The sequence below is a fragment of the Neoarius graeffei genome, chromosome 22 (genome assembly GCF_027579695.1).
Source record: "Neoarius graeffei isolate fNeoGra1 chromosome 22, fNeoGra1.pri, whole genome shotgun sequence".
Lineage (NCBI taxonomy): Eukaryota > Metazoa > Chordata > Actinopteri > Siluriformes > Ariidae > Neoarius > Neoarius graeffei.
The window spans coordinates 51,165,881-51,187,951 of NC_083590.1; the positions used below are offsets into that span (position 1 = coordinate 51,165,881).

Consider the following 22,071-nt stretch of genomic DNA (forward strand, 5'->3'; position numbering starts at 1 on the left):
ATAATACTGATGTTATGTCTTCTGCAAAACATTTATAAAATTCTCCTGGGAAGCCATCTGAACCTGGGGATTTGCTACTTTTAAGGGTTTTTATAGTGTTGGCTATTTCTTGTGATGAAATTGGTTTTATCATTTTATTATGCTTCTTCTACAGTTAATGCTGGTAAATGTAGTTTTTTAAAGAATTCTTGTGTTTTGGTTTCAATAAGATTAGACTCTGAGTCGCTGTATAAATTTTTATAATATTCTGCAAAGGCCTCCGCTATCTCAGTTGGCTTTGCCATGATTAGTTTGGAACTGGGATGTCTAATTTTAGTAATTATTCTATTTGTTTTTGAGCTTTTCGCAATTGGAATGCCAGTAACCGGCTTGCCCTATTACCAATTTCATAATATCTTTGATTTATAAAATGTAGAGCTCCTTCTGCTTTATATGTTAGAAGTTCATCTAACTCGCACCTAAATTTTTTTAATTCAAGGGGAATGGAGTTGTTGGATGTCCTTTTATGTTCAACTCTCTGAGGCCCTGTCCACACGGCAACGGATTCAGGTGAATCCGATAAAATTTTTTATCGTTTCGGCCTGGCGTCCACACGGCACCAGCGTTTTGGGTGCCCCAAAACGATATTTTTTGAGAACGGTTTCCAGAATGGAAAAATCTGGCAATGGCGCCGTTGCGACGTCGTCTGGATGAGTAGAACGGATTTGTTTACGATGACGTCACAACCACATGACTAGAACAAGCAGCACTCTCGTGCGCATCATTTGTAACAACAACAGCAACAATGGCGGACCCCAGAGTAGTAGTAGTTTCAGTGCTGCAGTCGCTGCTAAGTTTATTCGCATTATTGAAGCAAGATGTACAGGAGTTATACCAACTAGGCGAGCGGCAGAGACGCTTACACGGCCGCATGCGTCAGATTCTTTTAAACCCACCACTGCGTGTAACTAGACGGGCCAAAAGATGATGATTTTGGGTGAGACCTGGAAGAACCAGTAGCTGGTGGGACAACTTTGTGAATGGTGTTGTCGTGGACGCAGAGTGGAGAGAGAACTTTCGGATGTCCAGAGCTTCACTTGTGGCCCTGAGCGAAGAACTTCGTCCTCATATATTGAAGGCCAAACAACCAACATGAGAGAAGCAATTGGACCGTTAAAGAAGGTTGCTTGTACGCTGTACTACCTGAGCGACGAGGGAAGGCTACGGAAGACGGCAAACTCCTTCGGCCTGTCGCGGCAGGCTGTCTCCGTCGTCGTGAGGCAGACATGCAAAGCCATCGCTCTCCACCTCGGTCCAAAATATATCAAGCTGCCCTTCACAGAACCCGAGGCAGAGGAGCTTGTGTCTGGCTTTCACCGTGTACATGGCATGCCACAGTGTTTGGGAGCGGTCGACGGGACCCACATTGAAATCAAGCAGCCACCATCCCACGCCATGGACTACATCAACAGAAAGGGTAAACATTCCTTAAATGTACAAGCAGTGTGTGACTACAAGTACAGATTTATGGATGTAGTTATAAAGTGGCCTGGCAGTATGCACGAGTGTTTGCAAATTCAAAGATCAGCACCTACTTTAAAACCGGCAAGATTCCAACATTGAAAAAGCAGATAGTGGATGATGAGGAACCCATCCCCATATTTCTCCTGGGTGACCCAGCCTATCCATTACTACCTTTCCTGATGAAGGAATATTTAAACGGTGGCCCCACGCCACAAGAACAGTACTTTGGGTTATGTTTGTGTAGGGCACGCATGGTCATTGAGTGTGCTTTTGGTCGGCTGAAGGCCAGATTTTCATCACTGAGAAGAGCAATGGACATTAACTTGAATGACTTGCCCTGTGTAATTTATGCCTGCTTTGGTCTCCACAACTACTGTGAAGAAAACGGTGAGACCATGGACGAACACTGTGGTGACTGCTGTACAATGTGACCAGGAAGTACAGCCTTCCACACAAAGCAACAGTTACCTGACTGACTGTAATGAGGCAGAGGGGAGAAGGGTCAGAAGAGTGCTTGCAAAGTTCCTTGACCCTTGAACAGTATTCTGGATGTACCACTGTCACTTCTGTTCACTGCTTTTTTAATGTACCAATCACTTTTGTATATAGTATTCTTTAGTGTGGATTTAGTAAACTGTGTGGGTGTTGTACATGGACAAGTGACTCAAACCATTTCTTGCCTGCTTTCTATAGACCACTTGCATGTGACATCACAGCCGATCCAGATTGTAAACAGACGCCATCTTGTCGGTCAAACGCCATATTTCCGCCTTCTGTTTCTACTTCTACCTTTTCTTCTGGAAAACCCTACTATATACAATTCTACTACAACGTCAACTCCACTGAAAATCAATAAAACACAAGACGAGTGGAATCCTGTGTCCGAGTCCTTCCCTTTCAAGTGTGGGAAACCCATGATGCTCACATACACTTGACAGTAGGCTGCCACGGGACCCTGACAGGCGTGCAAAATGGATTGCTGCTATCAGGTATACCATATATACAGTAATAGTGATAGACTACTGATACTTGATCTAACTGATAATATAAAATATTCAACCATAATAGTGGATATGGCGGCGCATGATGGGGATGCTGCGGCTACAAGCTCTCCCTACCTGTGCACGTTTGTGTTTTTTGTGTGTATTTTTGCGTGTTGTTCATCTGTACCGGACTTCAATATCCACTACGACCGTATGGACTTACTGGACATTGGTTTCCAGCAGAAAATGACGGTTTGTAGCGATTTCCATCGCATGCACAACATTCCGGACGAGATAGCGAGACCAGCGGGGTCTCCGTGGATTGTTATCGGGTCTGGCAGGCGAAGGAGGCGTCGTCGGGAGAGGAAGCAAAAGCGAGGCTGCAGAGCCGGCCTGTTGACTAAGCTCAGAAAACAGCCACTCGAGCCTCTACCTCTCCAACGCCAGATCCATGGTAAACAAGACGGACGATTTGGAATTACAGCTGGAATTACCTTATTTTATTCTATAATCGGCTGGTCAGTGCTATAGTAGATACTACTGATATATCTAGTATCAGTACTAGTACTCAATACTTAAGTGACTTACCCGTCCAGTGAGGATTGTTATTTTCTTGTTTACAAGATGCCACATCTGAGGGGGGCTGACAAATCCTGAATTTCTGTAAAGATAACTGTCCAGAGATTTATAAGCACGCAGTGCTTCACCACTGAACAGCGAGGGAAAGTTAATGAGGTAATTATACACATCTGGGTATTCCACCTCTGGCAGTTCAATATCCACTGACACGGTCGTGAAAATTACGTCTGGTAATCGATAAGGGTCACTAATCTGTAGGTCGTTTATTTTAGACATATATCTAGTTATCTGTTCATTAGAAAAATGAGCCGTGTAGTCCGTCGGTTATATTCAGCTGTGTTGTTGACCGACAAGATGGCGGCTGTTTACGTTCCAGCCGGGATTCGGTCACGTGACTGCAAGAGGTCTATTGGATAAGAATCTTTTGAAATTGTTTACACATTAACCTGACTGACCTGCCAGACAGACAATTTACACCTGCTTTGTTCTCCACAACAACTGTGAAGAGACCATGGACATGTGATGACCAGAAAGTACAGCCTTCCACACAAAGCAACAGTTACCTGACTATAATGGAGGCAGAGGGGAAAAGGGTCAGAAGACCCTTCAACAGACTGTTTTGTATGAACCACTGCATTGCATTCACTTTTGTATACAGCTTTTCTTTTAAATAAACAAGTAACTGAACCATTTCTTGAATTTCTTTTTTTTATTGGATAAGACTGCTTTTCAAAATGTTCACACACAATAAGAAAATTAAGTTATATAAAACTATGCACACTAATAAAACTAATTTGTACACACAGAAGGCACGATTTCCAAATTCTGTACACATGGGAAAAAGAAAACAGCACAATGAGGCACAGTCTTTACGTGTCCACATCTTCCTCTTGCAGCAGTGCCCTTCTGTAAGAGAAACCTGGAGCAGTGTGTGTACGTGGAGTGCTGTGTGATGGGGTGGTGTGTGATGGTGTGTAGCTTGTTGTGCTGTGTAATGGTGTGTATGCATCTGCAGGATGATGCGGTGTGTGCAGGTAAGGTGGGGCTGCATGGTGTGCTGGCATGTATGGCCTGGCCTATATGGATGTGGAGCAGGGGCTTGTGGTTGTTGCTGGAGCACAAGTGTCTGAAGCAGTTCGAACCCATTCTTAATGGTGTTTGTGATGAGTTCAATATTGTTGTTCACCCGCTCCAGGTTCTCACTGGCACGCTTCTCTGACTCCTCCATGAGCTGTAGCATTCTCCTCTTTATCTGGAGAGCCTCCTGCACGGCTGCATCCGCTGGGGCCTTCCTCTTTAGCCTGTCACCTCTGTGGCTATCGAGTTTTGCCTTAAAAAAAAAAAACAAAGTTAATAGATTTTAGAATGCATCACCACCCAGTAGCAAACACTTTACAACAACACCCTAAAGCAGTTTGTATTTTTAAGCCCTGAAGAAGGCCTGGACTGAGGCCGAAACATGTTGGCTTTTTTAATGTTCAAAATGAACTAGCTATACTGATTAAAAGCTTTTTATGGAAGAAGAAGAGTGCCTTGGACGTCCTTTATCCACTTGCAACACCCTAAAGCAACATGAACATATCGAACGTTACACCGTGCCAGCTTTGAAGTAGCATAACATAACTCACAGCAAGTAGCCCTTCAAGAATGAAACCATGAGCTTGCTTACCTGAAGCAAATTTCTCCGACGGTTGACCTCTGCAGCAGACGGATTAGACACGGTGGAAGCCGGAGAAACTTCTAGTTTGACAGGCGACCAGGGAGAATCAAATGTCGAGGAGGAGGCCGAATCTTCCATCATATCAGCGCTCTCGATGCCCGATGGGATGTTGTCGGTTCCAGGCGATCCACCTCAGATCTCCTCGCACAGTTCAGAGAATATTAGAACCACACGTCCGTGGCCACTCCGACACCCAGAGTCGACAGCATGCCGGTATTTATTTCTTATCCCCTTCAGTTTTGCAGTAATCTGGGCCTTTGAGATGTTGCTGGGGTCGTGAGGAAAGTCCTTCCCTGCAGCCATGTCCCCGGTGGTATACTGCTGCCAAAAGGCGAGCGTAATATCTCCGTACTTGGTTTGGCATGTCTCCCAGTCCACATTCTCCTGATATTTAGAGGTTTTATAGTTCAGAGTCACTCGCAGGAGTAACTCCACCTCGTCATCGGTCCAGACAAGAGAGTCGGTTTTTCCTCGCGTAGTCGCAGCCGCCTTCTTCTTGTTGTTGTGTGTTTGTTCCTGTGAGTGCTTCACGCCGGGTAGAAGGGGTTTATGCACATGCGTCCTACTTCTTCTATTGTTCTGGTGTCTCCGATGGGACCGTCTTACAGTGCACGTAGAGGTGTGGCATGTGTATTGCATCGTTTTCAGCAAGCGTTGCGTTGCCATATGTACCTGATATTTTACTGATCCGTTGCCCATGTGGACGCGATATTTATTTATTTATTTATTTATTTTTACCCGCTTAAAAAAAATCTCGTTGTCGTGTGGATGTAGCCTGATTTTACTTTCTAGCTTTCCTTGCTGTTCCAATCGAGCTTTTTTCAATCTGACTGTTATTTCTATTATTTTCCTTCTTATGACTGCTTTTCCTCCCTCCCACAAAATTGATGGTGAGACCTCGCCATTGTCATTTATTTGAAAATATCCCTTTAAATTTTGCTTTAGTTCTTTGACAACCTTTTCGTCTGATAGGATTGACACATTGAGTCTCCAGTACTTGAAGAAGGATTCCCTGCCCAGCTCAAGAGATAACGTAATAGGGGCGTGGTCACTTATAGTTATGGGCTCTATACTGCAATTTCTGATTTTATGTATCTGTTGTTTTGACGCACACAAAAAGTTGATTTTCGAGTAACTACCATGTGGGTTAGAATAGAAGGTAAAGTCCCTTCCTTTAGGATTATGTCTCCATGGATCGATAAGGCCTAATTCTTTTATAACATTATTTAGGACTTTGGATTTTTTTTTTTGTATTTGGTCCCCTCTCTGATGGCAACCTGTCCAACTTACCATTCTGTACAGCATTGAAATCCCCCCCCCCCCAATAATTATCATCCCTCGTCCATTACTAGTAATTATATTAGCTATGTTTTTAAAGAATGTTTCATTTTCCTCATTTGGGGCATACATGTTTAATATCGAAATAGTCAAATCTCCTATTGTGCCAACCACCATGATATATCTTCCCATATCATCATTAATCACTTTCTCTGCAGAAAACGGTATAGATTTATTAATTAGTATGGCCACCCCCCTTTTCTTGCCATATGAAGCATGAAATACCTGGTTTACCCATTCCCACATTCCCTTTTCAATTTTTTATGTTCATTTTCATTCAGGTGAGTTTCTTGTATTAGTGCAATTGCACATTGTAGTTTCTTCAGCTGACTCAATATTTTCTTCCTCTTAATGGGATGATTTAAGCCATGCACATTATAAGAAACAAGGTTCAACCTATTCATAATACTTTTAAAATGTAAGCCTAAAGCTCTATTCCTCCTATAAATCAAAACAACTGTGTAAAACCGCACACAGCGCAAAAACAAACAATACACATCTCCCTCTGAACTAATATACAGCAATAACATACTCTGACTCCCAAAAGTCCCATCATCAGCGAGATGTGGCAAAATATCTCTGGGGAAATAGCACAATGTGCACCTGCAACTTCTCAGCTATAATTAAGTTGCCACTAACTCAAACTGAGCTTCAGTTTCGCTCATTCTACCAATTTTGACTTTAATCTGTGTAAGTAGTACTTAAATCCCATAACTAGCTCCTTTTATACTCTTTTTAAGCATTGTATTAGACAGATATTTAAATTAACCATATTATATAAACCCTTAGGGCAGCACGGTGGTGCAGCGGCCAGCGCTGCCGCCCCACAGCAAGAAGGTCCGGGCTCGAGCCCCGTGGCTGGCTAGGGCCCTCCCACGCGGAGCCCGCATACTCCCCCCGCATCCGCGTGGGAGAACAGGACAAAGCGGCCAGAGACAATGAGACGAGACAAGACATAAACCCTTCAGGATTGTCACCTAGTTTCACGACTGTTGTCTAGTCCTTACCACTGTGAACCTCAGAGTTCATTGAATGAGAGCTTGTAGATCTGCCTCTGTGATGTGTGGCTGTCTCCTCTTCCCCTTCTGTCCTGACACCTCAGTCCAGCTGTCCTGCATCCTCATTCTCTGTAGTTTCTCCCACACGTCCGCCTCCACCTGAATCCCCATGTCCTTCAGCATGGGTGCAGCTTCCATCAGTGTGGCGAATGTCTTAGTCCCTGTTTCCAGAAACACCTTCAGCTGTGCAGGGTAGGGAGACGGTGCCTTTGTTCTTCTTCAGTTTTTTTTATTACATCTCGTACTTGTTTTCTTTTCTTCTGTATCTCGGTAGTGTAGTCTTGGTTGAAGTAGATGGTCCGTCCCTCATGTGTTATTTTTTGTTTCCATGCTTGCTGTATGATATGGTCTTTCACCTGGTAATCTATGAAGCGGGCAATGATGGCTCGGGGGGGGGCGCACTCTCTTTCGGTTTAGCAATCAGCGAGCGGTGTGCCCTTTCGATGCAGATGTCCACGGCTGCTGGAATTTGTAGTGATGATCGGATGAAGTCCGTCACAAATCCTATAGTGTCGTTTTTCTCCTAGCCCTCTGGGATACCGTATATCCGTATGTTACGTCTCGCCCTCGACTCCAAATCGTCGCATTTTGCAGCTAACATCGCCTCTTGGTGAAGAAGAAAGGCAACTGATCTTTCCAGCTGCACTGCCCTGTCTTCAGTCTCCCCCAACCTTTCTTCCATGTCCACTGTTCGCTGCTCCAGCGAAACAGTTCTCTCCATAATCTCCTTTAGATTAGTTTCTAGTCTTACTAGAGTGTTCTTGTTGTCATTAGCCGCTTCTGTGTGCTCTTGTCTCAACTTGCGTAACTCCGCCAATATTACTGAGTCCTGATCCCCACCGACGGGTCCCTTACCCGGCGTGGTTCCAATTGCCGAGTCCGTACCTCCAATATTCGCAATGTCCTTTTTGTTCGACCTTGTCTCCATCTTTTTTGTTGTTGTTAACTTTCGTTGTCAAGTTTCCTTAACTTTGGCCCGCTTTCTGTCGATAATAATGTTTAAAAGAGCTAGTTTTAATTGGTTTCTTCAAGAGCTAACTTTTTAGGTTGTCTTATCCAAGACCGGAAGTCGCCACCGGAAGTCGGAGTGTTGTAATTTAAAAAAAAAAAATGACCAGCTCTTTTTCAGTTCAGTTGTGTTTCATTTTGTAACATTCTACCAGGTCTTTATTCTACAAGTTCTACAAGCTAGTCAGTAAATCCAGTCGGTTGCTTCAGAGGCATTAGGTTTTGTAAGTGTTGTGGCAATAATACAACAATGCGTTGACAGAAAATGTACTTTTAATACTTTAAGTAAAAATTTGACTGTACAACTTTCACTTGTATCGGAGTAATATTTGACCAGTGGGATCTGTACTTTGACTTAAGTAATGAAGTTGGGTGCTTCTGTGTTATGAAATTGTTTTAACAGCTGTGTAAGGTTAGATTTGTAACTTAAGTCCTATTGATTTCTAACGAGATAAGACCATGGTGACGGATACTTTTTTTTTAAGAGCAAAGATACACAGTAACTTCTTGCAGAAATGGACTGATTCATGTAGATCTTCTAAATATGTTTATCCAATTCACACAATTAGGCTAGCTATATGACCTTGCTCTGGATCAAGCTGGAACATGTTTTTCCGAGTGTAAATATATGTTCAGATCAGAACTAGGGAAATCGATCCGGAGTGTTCAAAGTTCCAAGTACAATGGATTTCAGGATTGGGCAATGCTTTAAGATGTATGATGTTCCATGATACATCAGTCTGAAGCATATATAATATATCATTATCTCTAGCCGCTTTATCCTGTTCTACAGGGTCGCAGGCAAGCTGGAGCCTATCCCAGCTGACTACGGGCGAAAGGTGGGGTACACCCTGGACAAGTCGCCAGGTCATCACAGGGCTGACACAGACAACCATTCACATTCACACCTACAGTCAATTTAGAGTCACCAGTTAACCTACCCGGTACCTGCATGTCTTTGGACTGTGGGGGAAACCGGAGCACCCGGAGGAAACCCACGCGGACACGGGGAGAACATGCAAACTCCGCACAGAAAGGCCCTCGCCAGCCACAGGGCTCGAACCCGGACCTTCTTTCTGTGAGGCGACAGCGCTCACCACTACACCACCGTGCTGCCCCTGTGTGTGTGTGTGTGTGTGTGTGTGTGTGTGTGTTTTTTTTTTTTCCCCAAAACACAAGTATGGTTAAATACAAAGCTCAAGTTATTTTAATAAAATCTTTTTTTGCACATTTGAAGGATAGTGTTTATCTGTACTGAAAAGTTCTTTTAAGAGTTCTGTCATGTTCTAGGTCTAATATCACAAAGTAGGAGGCAGTTGAATCAACTGTTATCCAACACTGACACCTGGTGGAATCTCAGACATGACCCTGTCAGTGACTCTCGTCTTCTTCCTCTACCCTGTTTTAGTCAGCCAAAATGTTTAACTACGCTGGCTGGAGAAATACGTGTAACTACATCTTCATCGTCTTTGCTGCTGTCTTCTTCATCACAAGACTCGTGATCTTCCCATTTTGGTGAGAGATTCATGTGACCTGATGCTGTGAAATATATGTGTTTTTTTTTTTTTTTGCTCTTTGCGAGTTTATTTTCTGTGTTTATTTTAATGCAATTAATTCAGTTTCATAGTTGTACTTGGTATCTTCTGTTTCTCTTCCAGGATTATGCACTGTACGTGGGTCTATCCTGTAACCATCTATCCTCCCTTCTTCGGTTATTACTTCTTTAACGGGCTTCTGCTGGTGCTTCAGTGTTTGCACATATTCTGGTTTGCGCTCATTCTGCGCATGGCGATCAAGTTCCTCCCTGGCAATGTGAGTATCATCTTGCTCATGCTCTTTTTCTATCTGCATTTCTTTATCCATGTTTAAGCACATGGAGTTTTACTTTAGCCACTTCCACTGATGAGCTGAAATCTTGTGTGATGTTTACTGACGCCTAAATTTGCCTGTGATTGTAAATAAGTAGAGAGAATTATTCTGTAGTGATCCTATGCGTGATCTGCCCATGATTATGCATTAGCAGCATTTATTACATGGCTTTGTTGAAGACTCTATACTGATTGGTCAATTACCACGTTCTATGGTCTGTTTACTTCTGTACAGCAGACTATTGGCATGGACCACATCTTTGGTGGAAGCAGTAAAACAATTTTTAAATCAATATTTTATGTCCAATTATTCGTTTCTTTAGTAAGTAGCTATGGGATAATGTGCAGTATTGCAAAGCAAACCCCTTCAGGATGATTGAAGATGAAGCACTACCTGTCATGTTAAACATTACCTGTCTGGTTGATAAGTCTCAGCAATATATTGACTTCGACAACTTCCAAAAAAACGCACAAATAGACCTGAAATTGACTCAAAAAATTTGAATGTTAAAAATTGTCTCCTTTTTTCTTTCTCTTTTTAATAAATTTAAAATTTTCTTCCCACACCCTTTCTTCAAAACTCTCCCAATTTGATGGCAACCCTTTCAAACTTACTGGTGTGATTCTTCAGACCCACACCTTCTTGAGTCATGCAGCTTGCTGTAGTTCAGATGTTTTTTGAACCCTGTCTCTTATCCTCTAACACGACTCCTATCTGCAACTCTGAACTTTGTAATCGCTGCGCTGATTTTCTTTAACTCTGACTGAATTGGCCACCAATGCAGAGGTATTAGCACAGGGACTGTGCTGGTATGATACTATGCTAGTGTGCTTTAAAAAAGGAGTATTTACAAGAAGCGTGTCTTTTTTTTTTTTTTTTTTAAACCCTGTAGCCTCTTCCGATTCCAGGGAAGGATAATATTCCTGTATTACATTATGTAATATAAGCGATTATTCATTTTATGATAAATTGCCTACTTTATTACACAGTGTTTTGAGTGCTTTAAATGTATGGCCTATAGAACTGTGAACGTTGTATCGAACAATATGATGTGCAACATTGTCACACCCCTAGTATGAAATGTATTTTCTTTTACATCAGCATGCCAAATACTAGCCAACACCAAACCCCAAAAAATGTTCCATTATAATGTGTTCTCTTTATTTTATTTTTTTAAACCACACGTCACTGATTTCTTTCTCATGCAGCATATTGTGGAAGACGAGCGAAGTGACCGAGAAGAGACGGATGACTCTGAGGATGAGGTGCAGGAGAGTGATAGACAACCCAAGATGAAAAATGGACCGCTGCAGAATGGGCACTCTGCCTCAAACAACCACCACCACCGCAAGATGGAGTGATGGATACGGATGAGAGGAGAGCAGGGGAGGGGATGAGCGGAGCGGAGGTGTAGTCCTTCCCTGTCCTCTGTAACACACACACACACACACACACACACACAGAGACTAATAAATTGAGGCAGGGATAGACGCTGCTGGTTTGGAAAATCGACTTATGCATATACAGTGATGTGTACATTTGACCAAGTATTAGGTTCAAACTTAAACACTAATCCCAGAAATTATGTTTCAGAATAAATAATCATGAAGGTCAACTTTAGGAAACGCACTAAATTCTGCAGAAGAAATCTCGAGGCAGTGAATCTTCCTTGACTTGCTTTGTGTATGACCTGCCTGGTTGACGTGAAACCCTCACGTTCCCTGTCTTTCTAGCTGTACTACTGTTTTTCTTTTCACGCATCACTATGTAAATGTCACTTCTCCTTCTGTTCTATGAATATTTGCTAAGCTTGAAGAGCACAGATGTTTGGTTTTATTTGCAAGCAACCTTGCGGATTTAATTGAAGTCCAACTATAAGTGCAGACTTGTTTTCACCAAGAGGCCTTTAGCGAAGTCTCGAAACACATTCTTAGTATATGTACAAAATGTGTAGAAATGCACTTGCACTGTCATCAGCCGTCCTGTGTACTGCCCACATTTCAGTTGCACTCTTTTTTTTTTTTTTTTTGCGCGCTACACACTACCACTGCCCTAGAGATTCTCTTATCTGATATTTGAGGACCACAAAACAACCAATCAACATACCCACCTAAATGCACTCGATCATCGGATATGTCAATTTTAAGCTGTGCAGCACTGTGCAGAAAAACTATAAATCTCTCATCTCTGCTGAACCAGTTACACTGCCCAGACACCCCATCATGATGCTGAATGTTTGTTTATTCTGCCTTTGGTGCCTTGTCAAGCATCTATGTCTTGCATCAAATTCTGCTTAATCCAGTTTTGGACATTTATTGGCTACTTCAGTATGTGCCAGCATCATAAAACTCATCTCGGTTAAAGATTTGCTTAAAATCAAAGTTGTATATCAAAAAGACATTATTTTGTGGCAACATTTCAGTCTTGCTTATTTTATTTGCCTGTTTGTCTTGCTCTTTATTAACAAATCACTTGTGATTTTACTGTGTTTTTGTTTTATTGTTTTTTTTCTTCATCATTTTACTTGAGGTCCACATTTATTCATGACGATTCCAAGAAGTTTCAGTTTTGTTTATGGAAATAATGTGATTTAAAAAAAACAACATAGTTTCTTATTGATTATGCTTTAGTGGTTAAATAGTTTATCCTACAGTTCAGTAAAATGGGTAAAGAAGGATTTCTGCTTTGTTTGGAGTGGGGAGAGGAAGCATTTCCATTTGAAATGTTTTTTCTGTAGCAGCTTGTTCAGAATCCTGTTCACAAACGGGGGGAGGAGGGGGATGTTTTAGCAAACAAGTTCTTAGAAGTTAAGTTCTATGTTATGCCAATGGTTTTTGTATCAATTATAGTATTAAGACAAAGAGTCAGTATCACTCGTTTGGCCATCAGATGCACTTTATAAAACTTGATCCATAGAAATAAAGCCAGTTAGACTGAAGATTAAAGTGCTTTATAGTCAGTTTGTAAAACTATGCATGTGTAAAACTCGTACACTTCAACAAGACTGAAATAAACATGAGGTTTAACAGTTAAACATGTCCATTTCTAAAGTCATACTGTAATGCTGTAGATTGTGTCTGAGCTCAACATATTTTACAAACCCACTGAACCCCACATTACATCCAGTGTTGGAATTAAAGATGAGAAAATACCTGAGACTAGGAATATGATTATATTTAAGGTTTACGTGTTGTGGTTTTAGTCATTCGCCGCAGTGAAATAAACATCTTTAACCATCGCTGCAGGCGTCAGTGTCTGGTTTTAGGTTTTCTTACCAAGTGTAAAGTGTCTTATTTCTTAAATGCATTTCTATTGTCGTGTACTTGCTGATTCTTCTCTTGCTCTCCAAACTTGTCTTTATTTTGGTACAAATCATTCATGCCAGTGGGCATAGTTTCATGCTAAGCACTCGGAAGCAGCCATGTTTTGTTTAACTATATAGTAACTGGAAAATAATATGCACTGCAGAGGTCACTCTGAAATCTAAAAAGCAAACCACATGGAATCTGATATGACTAGATTAAACTTCCAGACTGCAATTACACTCATTTTCCCTGCCTACTTTTTTTCATTTTTATTCAATTTTTTTAAAAACTTTTCTTGCTTCTCCTCCTCATCGAAATTAATCACCTCTTACATTTTAATGCCAAAACCAATTCAACCAAATTAAATCTCACCATCTGTTGTCTACATTCATGATGCACATAAAAACATGATCAGTGTCGTAACTGCCAGCATTTTTATGTTGTATTTTGTAGCATCTTTTATGCAATGTAAGATAAAAAAAAAAAACTGTGGATAACCAAACCTTTGGGCTTTGTGTATTTTTTCTCTGCTGTGATTTGAGGAAGATGAATGTGTTAAATAGTATGCAGGTGAGAGGATGATGATCTCATCTCATTATCTCTGGCCGCTTTATCCTGTTCTACAGGGTCGCAGGCAAGCTGGAGCCTATCCCAGCTGACTACGGGCGAAAGGCGGTGTACACCCTGGACAAGTCGCCAGGTCATCACAGGGCTATGATGATGATTATTTTTTACATCCTATTATGTCTAAATGTGCTTAGTAATAGAAATGCAATTTTAATACAATTTGGTTTGTGTCCTTCCCTGATTTTATGAAATATCAGATATATAAAAAAGGAATATCAATTTTAAAATATTTGTAGTTTACCAATACTCGAATGTTTAAACACCATTGTAAATTTACATACAGTCATGTTAAAAAGAAAATACACGCTCCTTCAGTTCTTTGTTTTTATCAGGGCCTAAATAATGATTGTGTGGCCCTCACCAACTGCTATAAACAAACAACTTTTAAGTGGGGTTTGTGTATACACATTTTTTGACACCCACACACACGTATGGGAGTGAGTGCGACAGGCCGGTAGTTGTTGAGTGATGTGATGAGATTTTTTTGGCACTGGGATGATGGGACTTTGGCTTGATCCAGTGAGGTGTTGTAAGTGTCCGTTTGAACATGAGCCAGCTGGTCTGCACATTCCCTGAGCACCCAACCAGGAATACTATCGGGGCCCGGGGCCTTCTGTGTATTGACTCTCCTCAGAGTCCTCCGCACCTCAGCTGTATCAAGACAGAGTGCCTTTTCATCCTGATGGGGAACAGCTTTCACTGCAGGAGTGCTATTTTGTGCCTCAAATCTCCCAAAGAAGTTAAGTTCATTGAGGAAGTCCGTGTCATCACACTCAGGAGGAGCTATCCTGTAGTTTGTGATAGCCCATTTGTCTTGCCACACATCCCTGGTGTTGGTGGTGTTGTGGAAAAAGTCCTGGATTTTTGACTGTGAGCACGCTTTGCTAATTTGATGGCATGATTCAAGTTGGCTCTCGCTGTTCTCAGTGCCGCCTTGTCGCCAGACTTGAAGTCTGAGTTCCGTGCCTTTAGCATACTTCATAGGTCATCCAGGGCTTTTGGTTGGCCTGGGTGGTGATGCTCTTTAGATCACTGCTGTCCTCCATGCATTTGAAGTATGCTGACACAGACATGGCATACTCATCTATGTTGAGATCATTGTAAGTGGCAGCTTCCTTGAACATTGTCCCAGTCCGTGCACTCAAAACAGTCCTGTAGTGCCTCCATAGCTCCCTCAGACCACACCCTCACCTGCCTCACTGTAGGTTTACCTCTGATCAGCAGGGGCTTCTATACAGAGATTAGCATAACGGATAAATGGTCAGAAGAGCCAAGGTGGGGGCGGGGGGCTGCTCTGAATGTATCCTTCATGTTGGTGTAGGCCATGTCAAATGTGTTCGCTCCCCTGGTTGCACAATCCACATGCTGGTGAAAATGAGGGAGAACTGTCTTCATGTTGGCCTGGTTAAAATCCCCAGCCACAATGAAGAAGTCCTTGGTGTGAGCAGATTGCAACTCTCTGATAGTCTGGTAGAGAACACTCATAGCCTCCTTTGTGTTAGCGTTGGGGGGGGCATGTACACAGCAATGATGGAAACTAAAGTAAACTCCCTGGTCTACAGTTTACAGTCAGCTCAATGTCCGGTGAGCAATGGCTTGAGACAAACTTAGCATTTTTACATCAATTGTTATTGATATAAATACACAAACCACCGCCTCAGGATTTACTGCTTAGTGCACAGCTCCTGTCAGCACGAAACGTAGCTAGCCCCTCGATGCTAACAACATTGTCCGGGATTGAAGAGTTAAGCCATGTCTCTGTCAGAATTATTGTGCAGCAGTTCCTCATCTCTTGTTTTGTTAATTCCAGCTGCAGATTATCCGTTTTGTTCTCCAGGGAGCTAACGTTAGCGAGGAAGATGGATGGAAGTGGCATTTTATAGGGGTTAGCTTTTAGTTTAGCTGTTAACCCCCCCCCCCCCCCCCCCCCCCAATAACCGTGCTTCCACCTTCAGTCACACCGCCTCTGCTTGCTCCTCTGTTGACTTATGCTGCTAGGGGAGTCCGCTGCACTGTAGGCCCCTGGGTCTTGCCGGTGTAGCAGTCCGAGGCTACGCAAACACTCCCGAGTAGTCGTGTCGATGAAGCCGATGTCACTGGATGATCATAATTCCAGTAAATGCTGGTGACTATATACTAAATAACTGAGTGTTGCCTATTACTGACATTCTAGGCAGCATATGATTGAAAAAAACCGTAACTATCGCGAGCCCATACAGCCACAGCCGAACCGGGCACTGCCTAAAACATCAGATTTTCACACAACTCCTGAAAGTAGATAAAGAGAACCCAGTTAAATAAATGAGACAAAAATATTTTATACTTGGTCATTTATTTATTGAGGAAAATGATCCAATATTCCATACCTGTGAGTGGCAAAAGTATGTGAACCTCCTAGGATTAGCAGTTAATTTGAAGGTGAAATTAGAGTCAGGTGTTTTCAATCAAAGGGATGACAATTGATTGATTGCTTTATTCCGAACAGTAAAGAAGATATAAAAACAACAAAAAAAAAAAATGCAATCATCATAAACAGAATAGCGTAGCCACAAGGCAATAACATAAGAATGTTCGGAAAGGATTAGGAAGAAGTAAATAACTTATCAAACGTCACTTTTCACCATAATAAACTAGAGACAAAAGAAAGCAAAATCAACAACAACAAAAAAAAACATACCAAGACATACCAACATGGTATAATATCGCCCAAATCATATATAAATACTTATGCTATGCATATACACACACATACAATACATATATACAGTACATACACATACCTATAACTATACACATCCATACGTACACAGACGCCCATATAATTATGCACTATATATTTTTTATATATATATATATATATACACACAAATACAAATCAGGTGTGAGTGGGCACCCTGTTTTATTTAAAGAACAAGGATCTATCAAAATCTGATCTTCACAACACATTTGTGGAAGTGTATCATGGCACGAACAAAGGAGAATTCTGAGGACCTCAGAAAAAGCGTTGTTGCTCCTCAGGCTGGAAAAGGTTACAAAACCATCTCTAAAGAGTTTGGACTCCACCGATCTACAGTCAGACAGGTTGTGTACACATGGAGGAAATTCAAGACCATTGTTACTCTCCCCAGGAGTGGTCGACCAACAAGGATGATAATATCGTGTAATAGTCAGCGAAGTCACAAAGGACGCCAGGGTAACTTCTACGCAACTGAAGGCCTCTCTCACATTGGCTAATGTTCATGAGTCCACCATCAGGAGAACACTGAACAACAATTGTGTGCATGGCAGGGTTGCAAGGAGAAAGCCACTGCTCTCCAAAAAGAACATTGCCGCTCGTCTGCAGTTTGCTAAAGATCATGTGGACAAGCCAGAAGGCTATTGGGAAAAATGTTTTGTGCACAGATGAGACCAAAATAGAACTTTTTGATTTAAATGAGAAGCATTATGTTTGGAGAAAGGAAAACACTGCATTCCAGCATAAGAACCTTATCCCATCTGTGAAACATGGTGGTGGTAGTATCATGGTTTGGGCCTGTTTTGCTGCATCTGGGCCAGGACGGCTTGCCATCATTGATGGAACAATGAATTATACCAGCGAATTATAAAGGAAAATATCAGGACATCTGTCCATGAACTGAATCTCAAGAGAAGGTGGGTCATGCAGCAAGACAACGACCCTGAGCACACAAGTCATTCTACCAAAGAATGATTAAAGAAGAATAATGTTTTGGAATGGCCAAGTCAAAGTCCTGACCTTAATTCAATCGAAATGTTGTGGAAGGACCTGAAGCAAGCAGTGCATGAGGAAACTCACCAACATCCCAGAGTTGAAGCTGTTCTGTACGGAGGAATGGGCTAAAATTCCTCCTCCAAGCCAGTGTGCAGGACTGATCAACAGTTACCGGAAACATTTAGTTGCAGTTATTGCTGCACAAGGGGGTCACACCAGATACTGAAAGCAAAGGTTCACATACGTTTGCCATTCACAGATATGTAATATTGGCTCATTTTCCTCAATAAATAAATGACCAAGTATGATATTTTTGTCTCATTTGTTTAACTGGGCTCTCTTTATCTACTTTTAGAACTTGTGTGAAAATCTGATGATGTTTTAGGTCATATTTATGCAGAAATATAGAAAATTCTAAAGGGTTCACAAACTTTCAAGCACCACTGTATACTACAGCACCCGGGGAGCAGTTGGGGGTTAGGTGCCTTGCTCAAGGGCACTTCAGCCCAAGGCCACCCCATGGTTAACCTAACTACATGTCTTTTGAACTGTGGGGGAAACTGCAGCACCTGGACGAAACTCATGCGGACATGGTGAGAACATGCAAACTCCACACAAAGAGGCCCCCTGTCAGCCGCGGGGCTCAAACCCAGAACCTTCTTGCTGTGAGGCAACAGTGCCTAACCAGTACACCACCATGCTGCCCAGCAAATTAGCCTATCCATTACTTTTAATTGCTTTTTTATACTTGTATATGTTACTAGGAGCCTAACCTAACAATACGAAATTCTAAAACTTGACCTTACTTCAAAAAGTATGCAAACCAGTTGCCTTAAAATAAATAAATTCCCATTTCACTAACCCTAAGTGAAATAGGAATTTTATATTGTACTAACAATTAAATAAACATTTGTTAGTCTAACATACAATTCTTATTCCATTTTAAGTTTTTTTTTTTTGTTGTTGTTAAAGGCAATCGGTTTGCATACTTTAAGGTTAACTAATTAAATTTTACAGTGAAGTAGGCTGTCAAAATGAAAGAGAAATTAGTCTTGCGCCAAAAAATCCTGTTAACCCCGTGAACTGCAAACAATTTTAAAAATGCCTATTTAGCATTTTTAGGGATGTATGAAACAGTTCATATAGGCATTTACAAAATATATTATTTTGCCAGGCGGCACGGTGGTGTAGTGGTTAGCGCTGTCGCCTCACAGCAAGAAGGTCCTGGGTTCGAGCCCCGTGGCCGGCAAGTGCCTTTCTGTGTGGAGTTTGCATGTTCTCCCCGTGTCCGCGTGGGTTTCCTCCGGGTGCTCCGGTTTCCCCCACAGTCCAAAGACATGCAGGTTAGGTTAACTGGTGACTCTAAATTGACCGTAGGTGTGAATGTGAGTGTGAATGGTTGTCTGTGTCTATGTGTCAGCCCTGTGATGAGCTGGCGACTTGTCCAGGGTGTACCCCGCCTTTCGCCCGTAGTCAGCTGGGATAGGCTCCAGCTTGCCTGCGACCCTGTAGAAGGATAAAGCGGCTAGAGATAATGAGATGAGAATGAGATTATTTTGCCATATGCTACAGATTTTAAGTGATGAATATGTCCCTGCAAATGCTTACAGTGGATATAAAGTGTACACACCCTGTTAAAATGATAGGTTTTTTCTGATGTAAAATAATGAGACCACGATAAATAATTTCAAAACTTTTCCCGTCATTAATGTGACCTACAACCTCATCTCATCTCATTATCTCTAGCCGCTTTTATCCTTTCTACAGGGTCGCAGGCAAGCTGGAGCCTATCCCAGCTGACTACGGGCGAAAGGTGGGGTACACCCTGGACAAGTCGCCAGGTCATCACAGGGCTGACACATAGACACAGACAACCATTCACACTCACATTCACACCTACTGTCAATTTAGAGTCACCAGTTAACCTAACCTGCATGTCTTTGGACTGTGGGGGAAACCGGAGCACCCAGAGGAAACCCACGCGGACACGGGGAGAACATGCAAACTCCACACAGAAAGGCCCTCGCCGGCCCCGGGGCTCGAACCCAGGACCTTCTTGCTGTGAGGCGACAGCGCTAACCACTACACCACCGTGCCGCCCTCTGACCTACAACCTGTACAATTCAATTGAAAAACAAACAAATCTGTTAGGGGGGAAAAACAAATAATAATAAAAAAGTATAATAAGCTGGTTGCATAAGTGCGCACACCCTTAAACTAATACTTTGTTGAAACACCTTTTGATTTAATTACAGTCTTTTTGGGTAGAAGTCTATCAGCCTGTCACATGTAGACTTGGCAATATTTACCCACTCTTCCTTGCAAAACCACTCCAAATCTGTCAGGTTGCGAGGGCATCTCTTGGGCACAGCCCTCTTCAGGTCAACCCACATTTTCAATTGTATTTAGGTCTGGGCTCTGGCTGGGCCATTCCAAAACTTTTTTTGAGGTCATTGTCGTGCTGAAAAATGAAATTCATTTTCAGCTTTCTAGCAGACACCTGAATGTTTTGGGCCAAAATTGACTGGTATTTAGAATTGTTCATAATTCCCTCCACCTTGACTAAAGCCCCTGTTCCAGCTGAAGAAAAACAACCCCAAAACATGCTGCCACCACCATGCTTCACTGTGGGTATGGTGTTCTTTTGGTGATGCACAGTGTTGTTTTTGTGCCATACATACTGTCGTGAATCCCTGATGTGGGTGGAGTACAGAAGCACGGCAGGCGGGAACTGAAGTTCTTGCAAACTTTATATATTATATATAAATAAATAATATAGCTTTTCAGCTTCACTCACTCCCGCACGCGCATTCTGGTCAGGAGTCAGCTCTTCTCTGCTTTCCCCCTCCTTTTATTCTCCATCCCTGTAACACACACACCCACATTAATTGACACCAGGTGTAATGACTTAGCCACTTACCTTCCCTGACTCCGCTCTCCATTCACAAACTGCTGCTTGGCCACGCCCCCGTTGCCACATACCCCCACCGCCCAACTCAGGCTGGGGAGCCGTCCGGCCTCAAGCAGACTCCCCCCCCCCCCCCCCCGACGGGACAGGAAGTCCGCCACCACCATCTGTGCCCCCAGCCTGTAGACCACCTCGAACTTAAATGGCTGGAGGGCTAGATACCAACGGGTGAGCCGCACATTGGCATCCTTCATGCGGTGGAGCCACTGGAGGGGGGCGTGGTCCAAACAGAGTAAAAGGGCGCCCCAGCAGGTAGTATCGGAGGGCAAGGACACTCTTTCTCGATGGTGCTGTACTTGCTTTCATGCATCAAGAATTTACAGCTGATGTACAGCACGGGGCGCTCCTCACCCTCCACCTTCTGGGACAAAACGGCCCCCAGCCCTCTGTCTGATGCGTCAGTTGCAAAATAAAGGGGAGAGAGAGAAGTCAGGGGAATGCAAAAGTGGCCCCCCCCACATAGTGCAGCTTTTACCTCTGAGAAAGCCTGTTGGCACTGCTCCATCCACTGGACCGGATCTGGAGCCCCCTTTTTAGTGAGGTCGGTTATCAGGCTGGTGACATCTGAATAATTAGGTATAATCCTCTGATAATAGCTAGCCAGCCCCAGGAACTGTCTCACCCCCTTTTTGGTCTTGGGCCTCGGGCAGGCCGCAATCGCTGCAGTCTTGTTAATTTGGGGATGTACCTGCCCATGACCCAAGTGGAACCCCAGATACCGTACTTCCACCCGCCCAATTGCACACTTTTTCGGGTTAGCTGTGAACGGCCCTCATATGTTCCAAGTGCTGCGGCCAATCATGGCTGTAGATTATAAAGTATTTTCTAGATATGCAGCCGCGTAGGCAGCTTGAGGGCGGAGGACCCTGTCCATGAGCTGCTGGAACATAGCAGGCACCCCAAATAACCCAAAAGGGAGCATGACAAATTGGTGTAATCCAAACGGTGTGGAAAAGGCAGTATTCTCTCGGGATATAGGAGTCAAGGGGATCTACCAATATCCCTTTGTTAAATTTAGTGTCGAATAAAAGCGAGCAGCGCCTAACCGATCAAGCAACTCATCAATGTGAGGCATTAGGTATGCGTCAAATTTAGACACTGCGTTGACCTTTCTATAGTCCACACAGAACCGGACCGACCCATCGGTCTTGAGAACCAGGACCACTGGGCTGCTCCAGTCACTTTGTGACTCCTTGATTATGCCCATTTTGAGCATGGCCTTGAGTTTGTCCCGAACCACCTTTTTCTTGTGTTCGGGCAAGTGGTAAGGGTGGCTACGCACAACCACCCCCAGGGGCGTTTCGATGTGGTGTTCTATGAGGTGGGTACGACCGGGAAGGGGCGAGAACATGTTGGAAAATTCCTTTTGCAACTTGGCCACCT

The 22,071-nt window shown here is 42.9% G+C and overlaps 1 protein-coding gene across 6 annotated transcripts in view; it reads left to right on the forward strand.

Annotated features, from left to right (window-relative positions):
• Window positions 1–13,865, forward strand: part of cers2a (ceramide synthase 2a) — a 111,179-nt gene extending 97,314 nt beyond the window's left edge. For all 6 annotated transcript variants that reach the window (XM_060904942.1, XM_060904940.1, XM_060904941.1 and 3 more), the window contains 3 exons: window positions 9,598–9,704; window positions 9,848–10,001; window positions 11,267–13,865. In XM_060904942.1, the coding sequence (XP_060760925.1) occupies window positions 9,598–9,704; window positions 9,848–10,001; window positions 11,267–11,419 (414 nt within the window). In that variant the 3' untranslated portion in view covers window positions 11,420–13,865. The remainder of the gene's footprint in view (window positions 1–9,597; window positions 9,705–9,847; window positions 10,002–11,266) is intronic.
• Window positions 13,866–22,071: the final 8,206 nt, after the last annotated feature.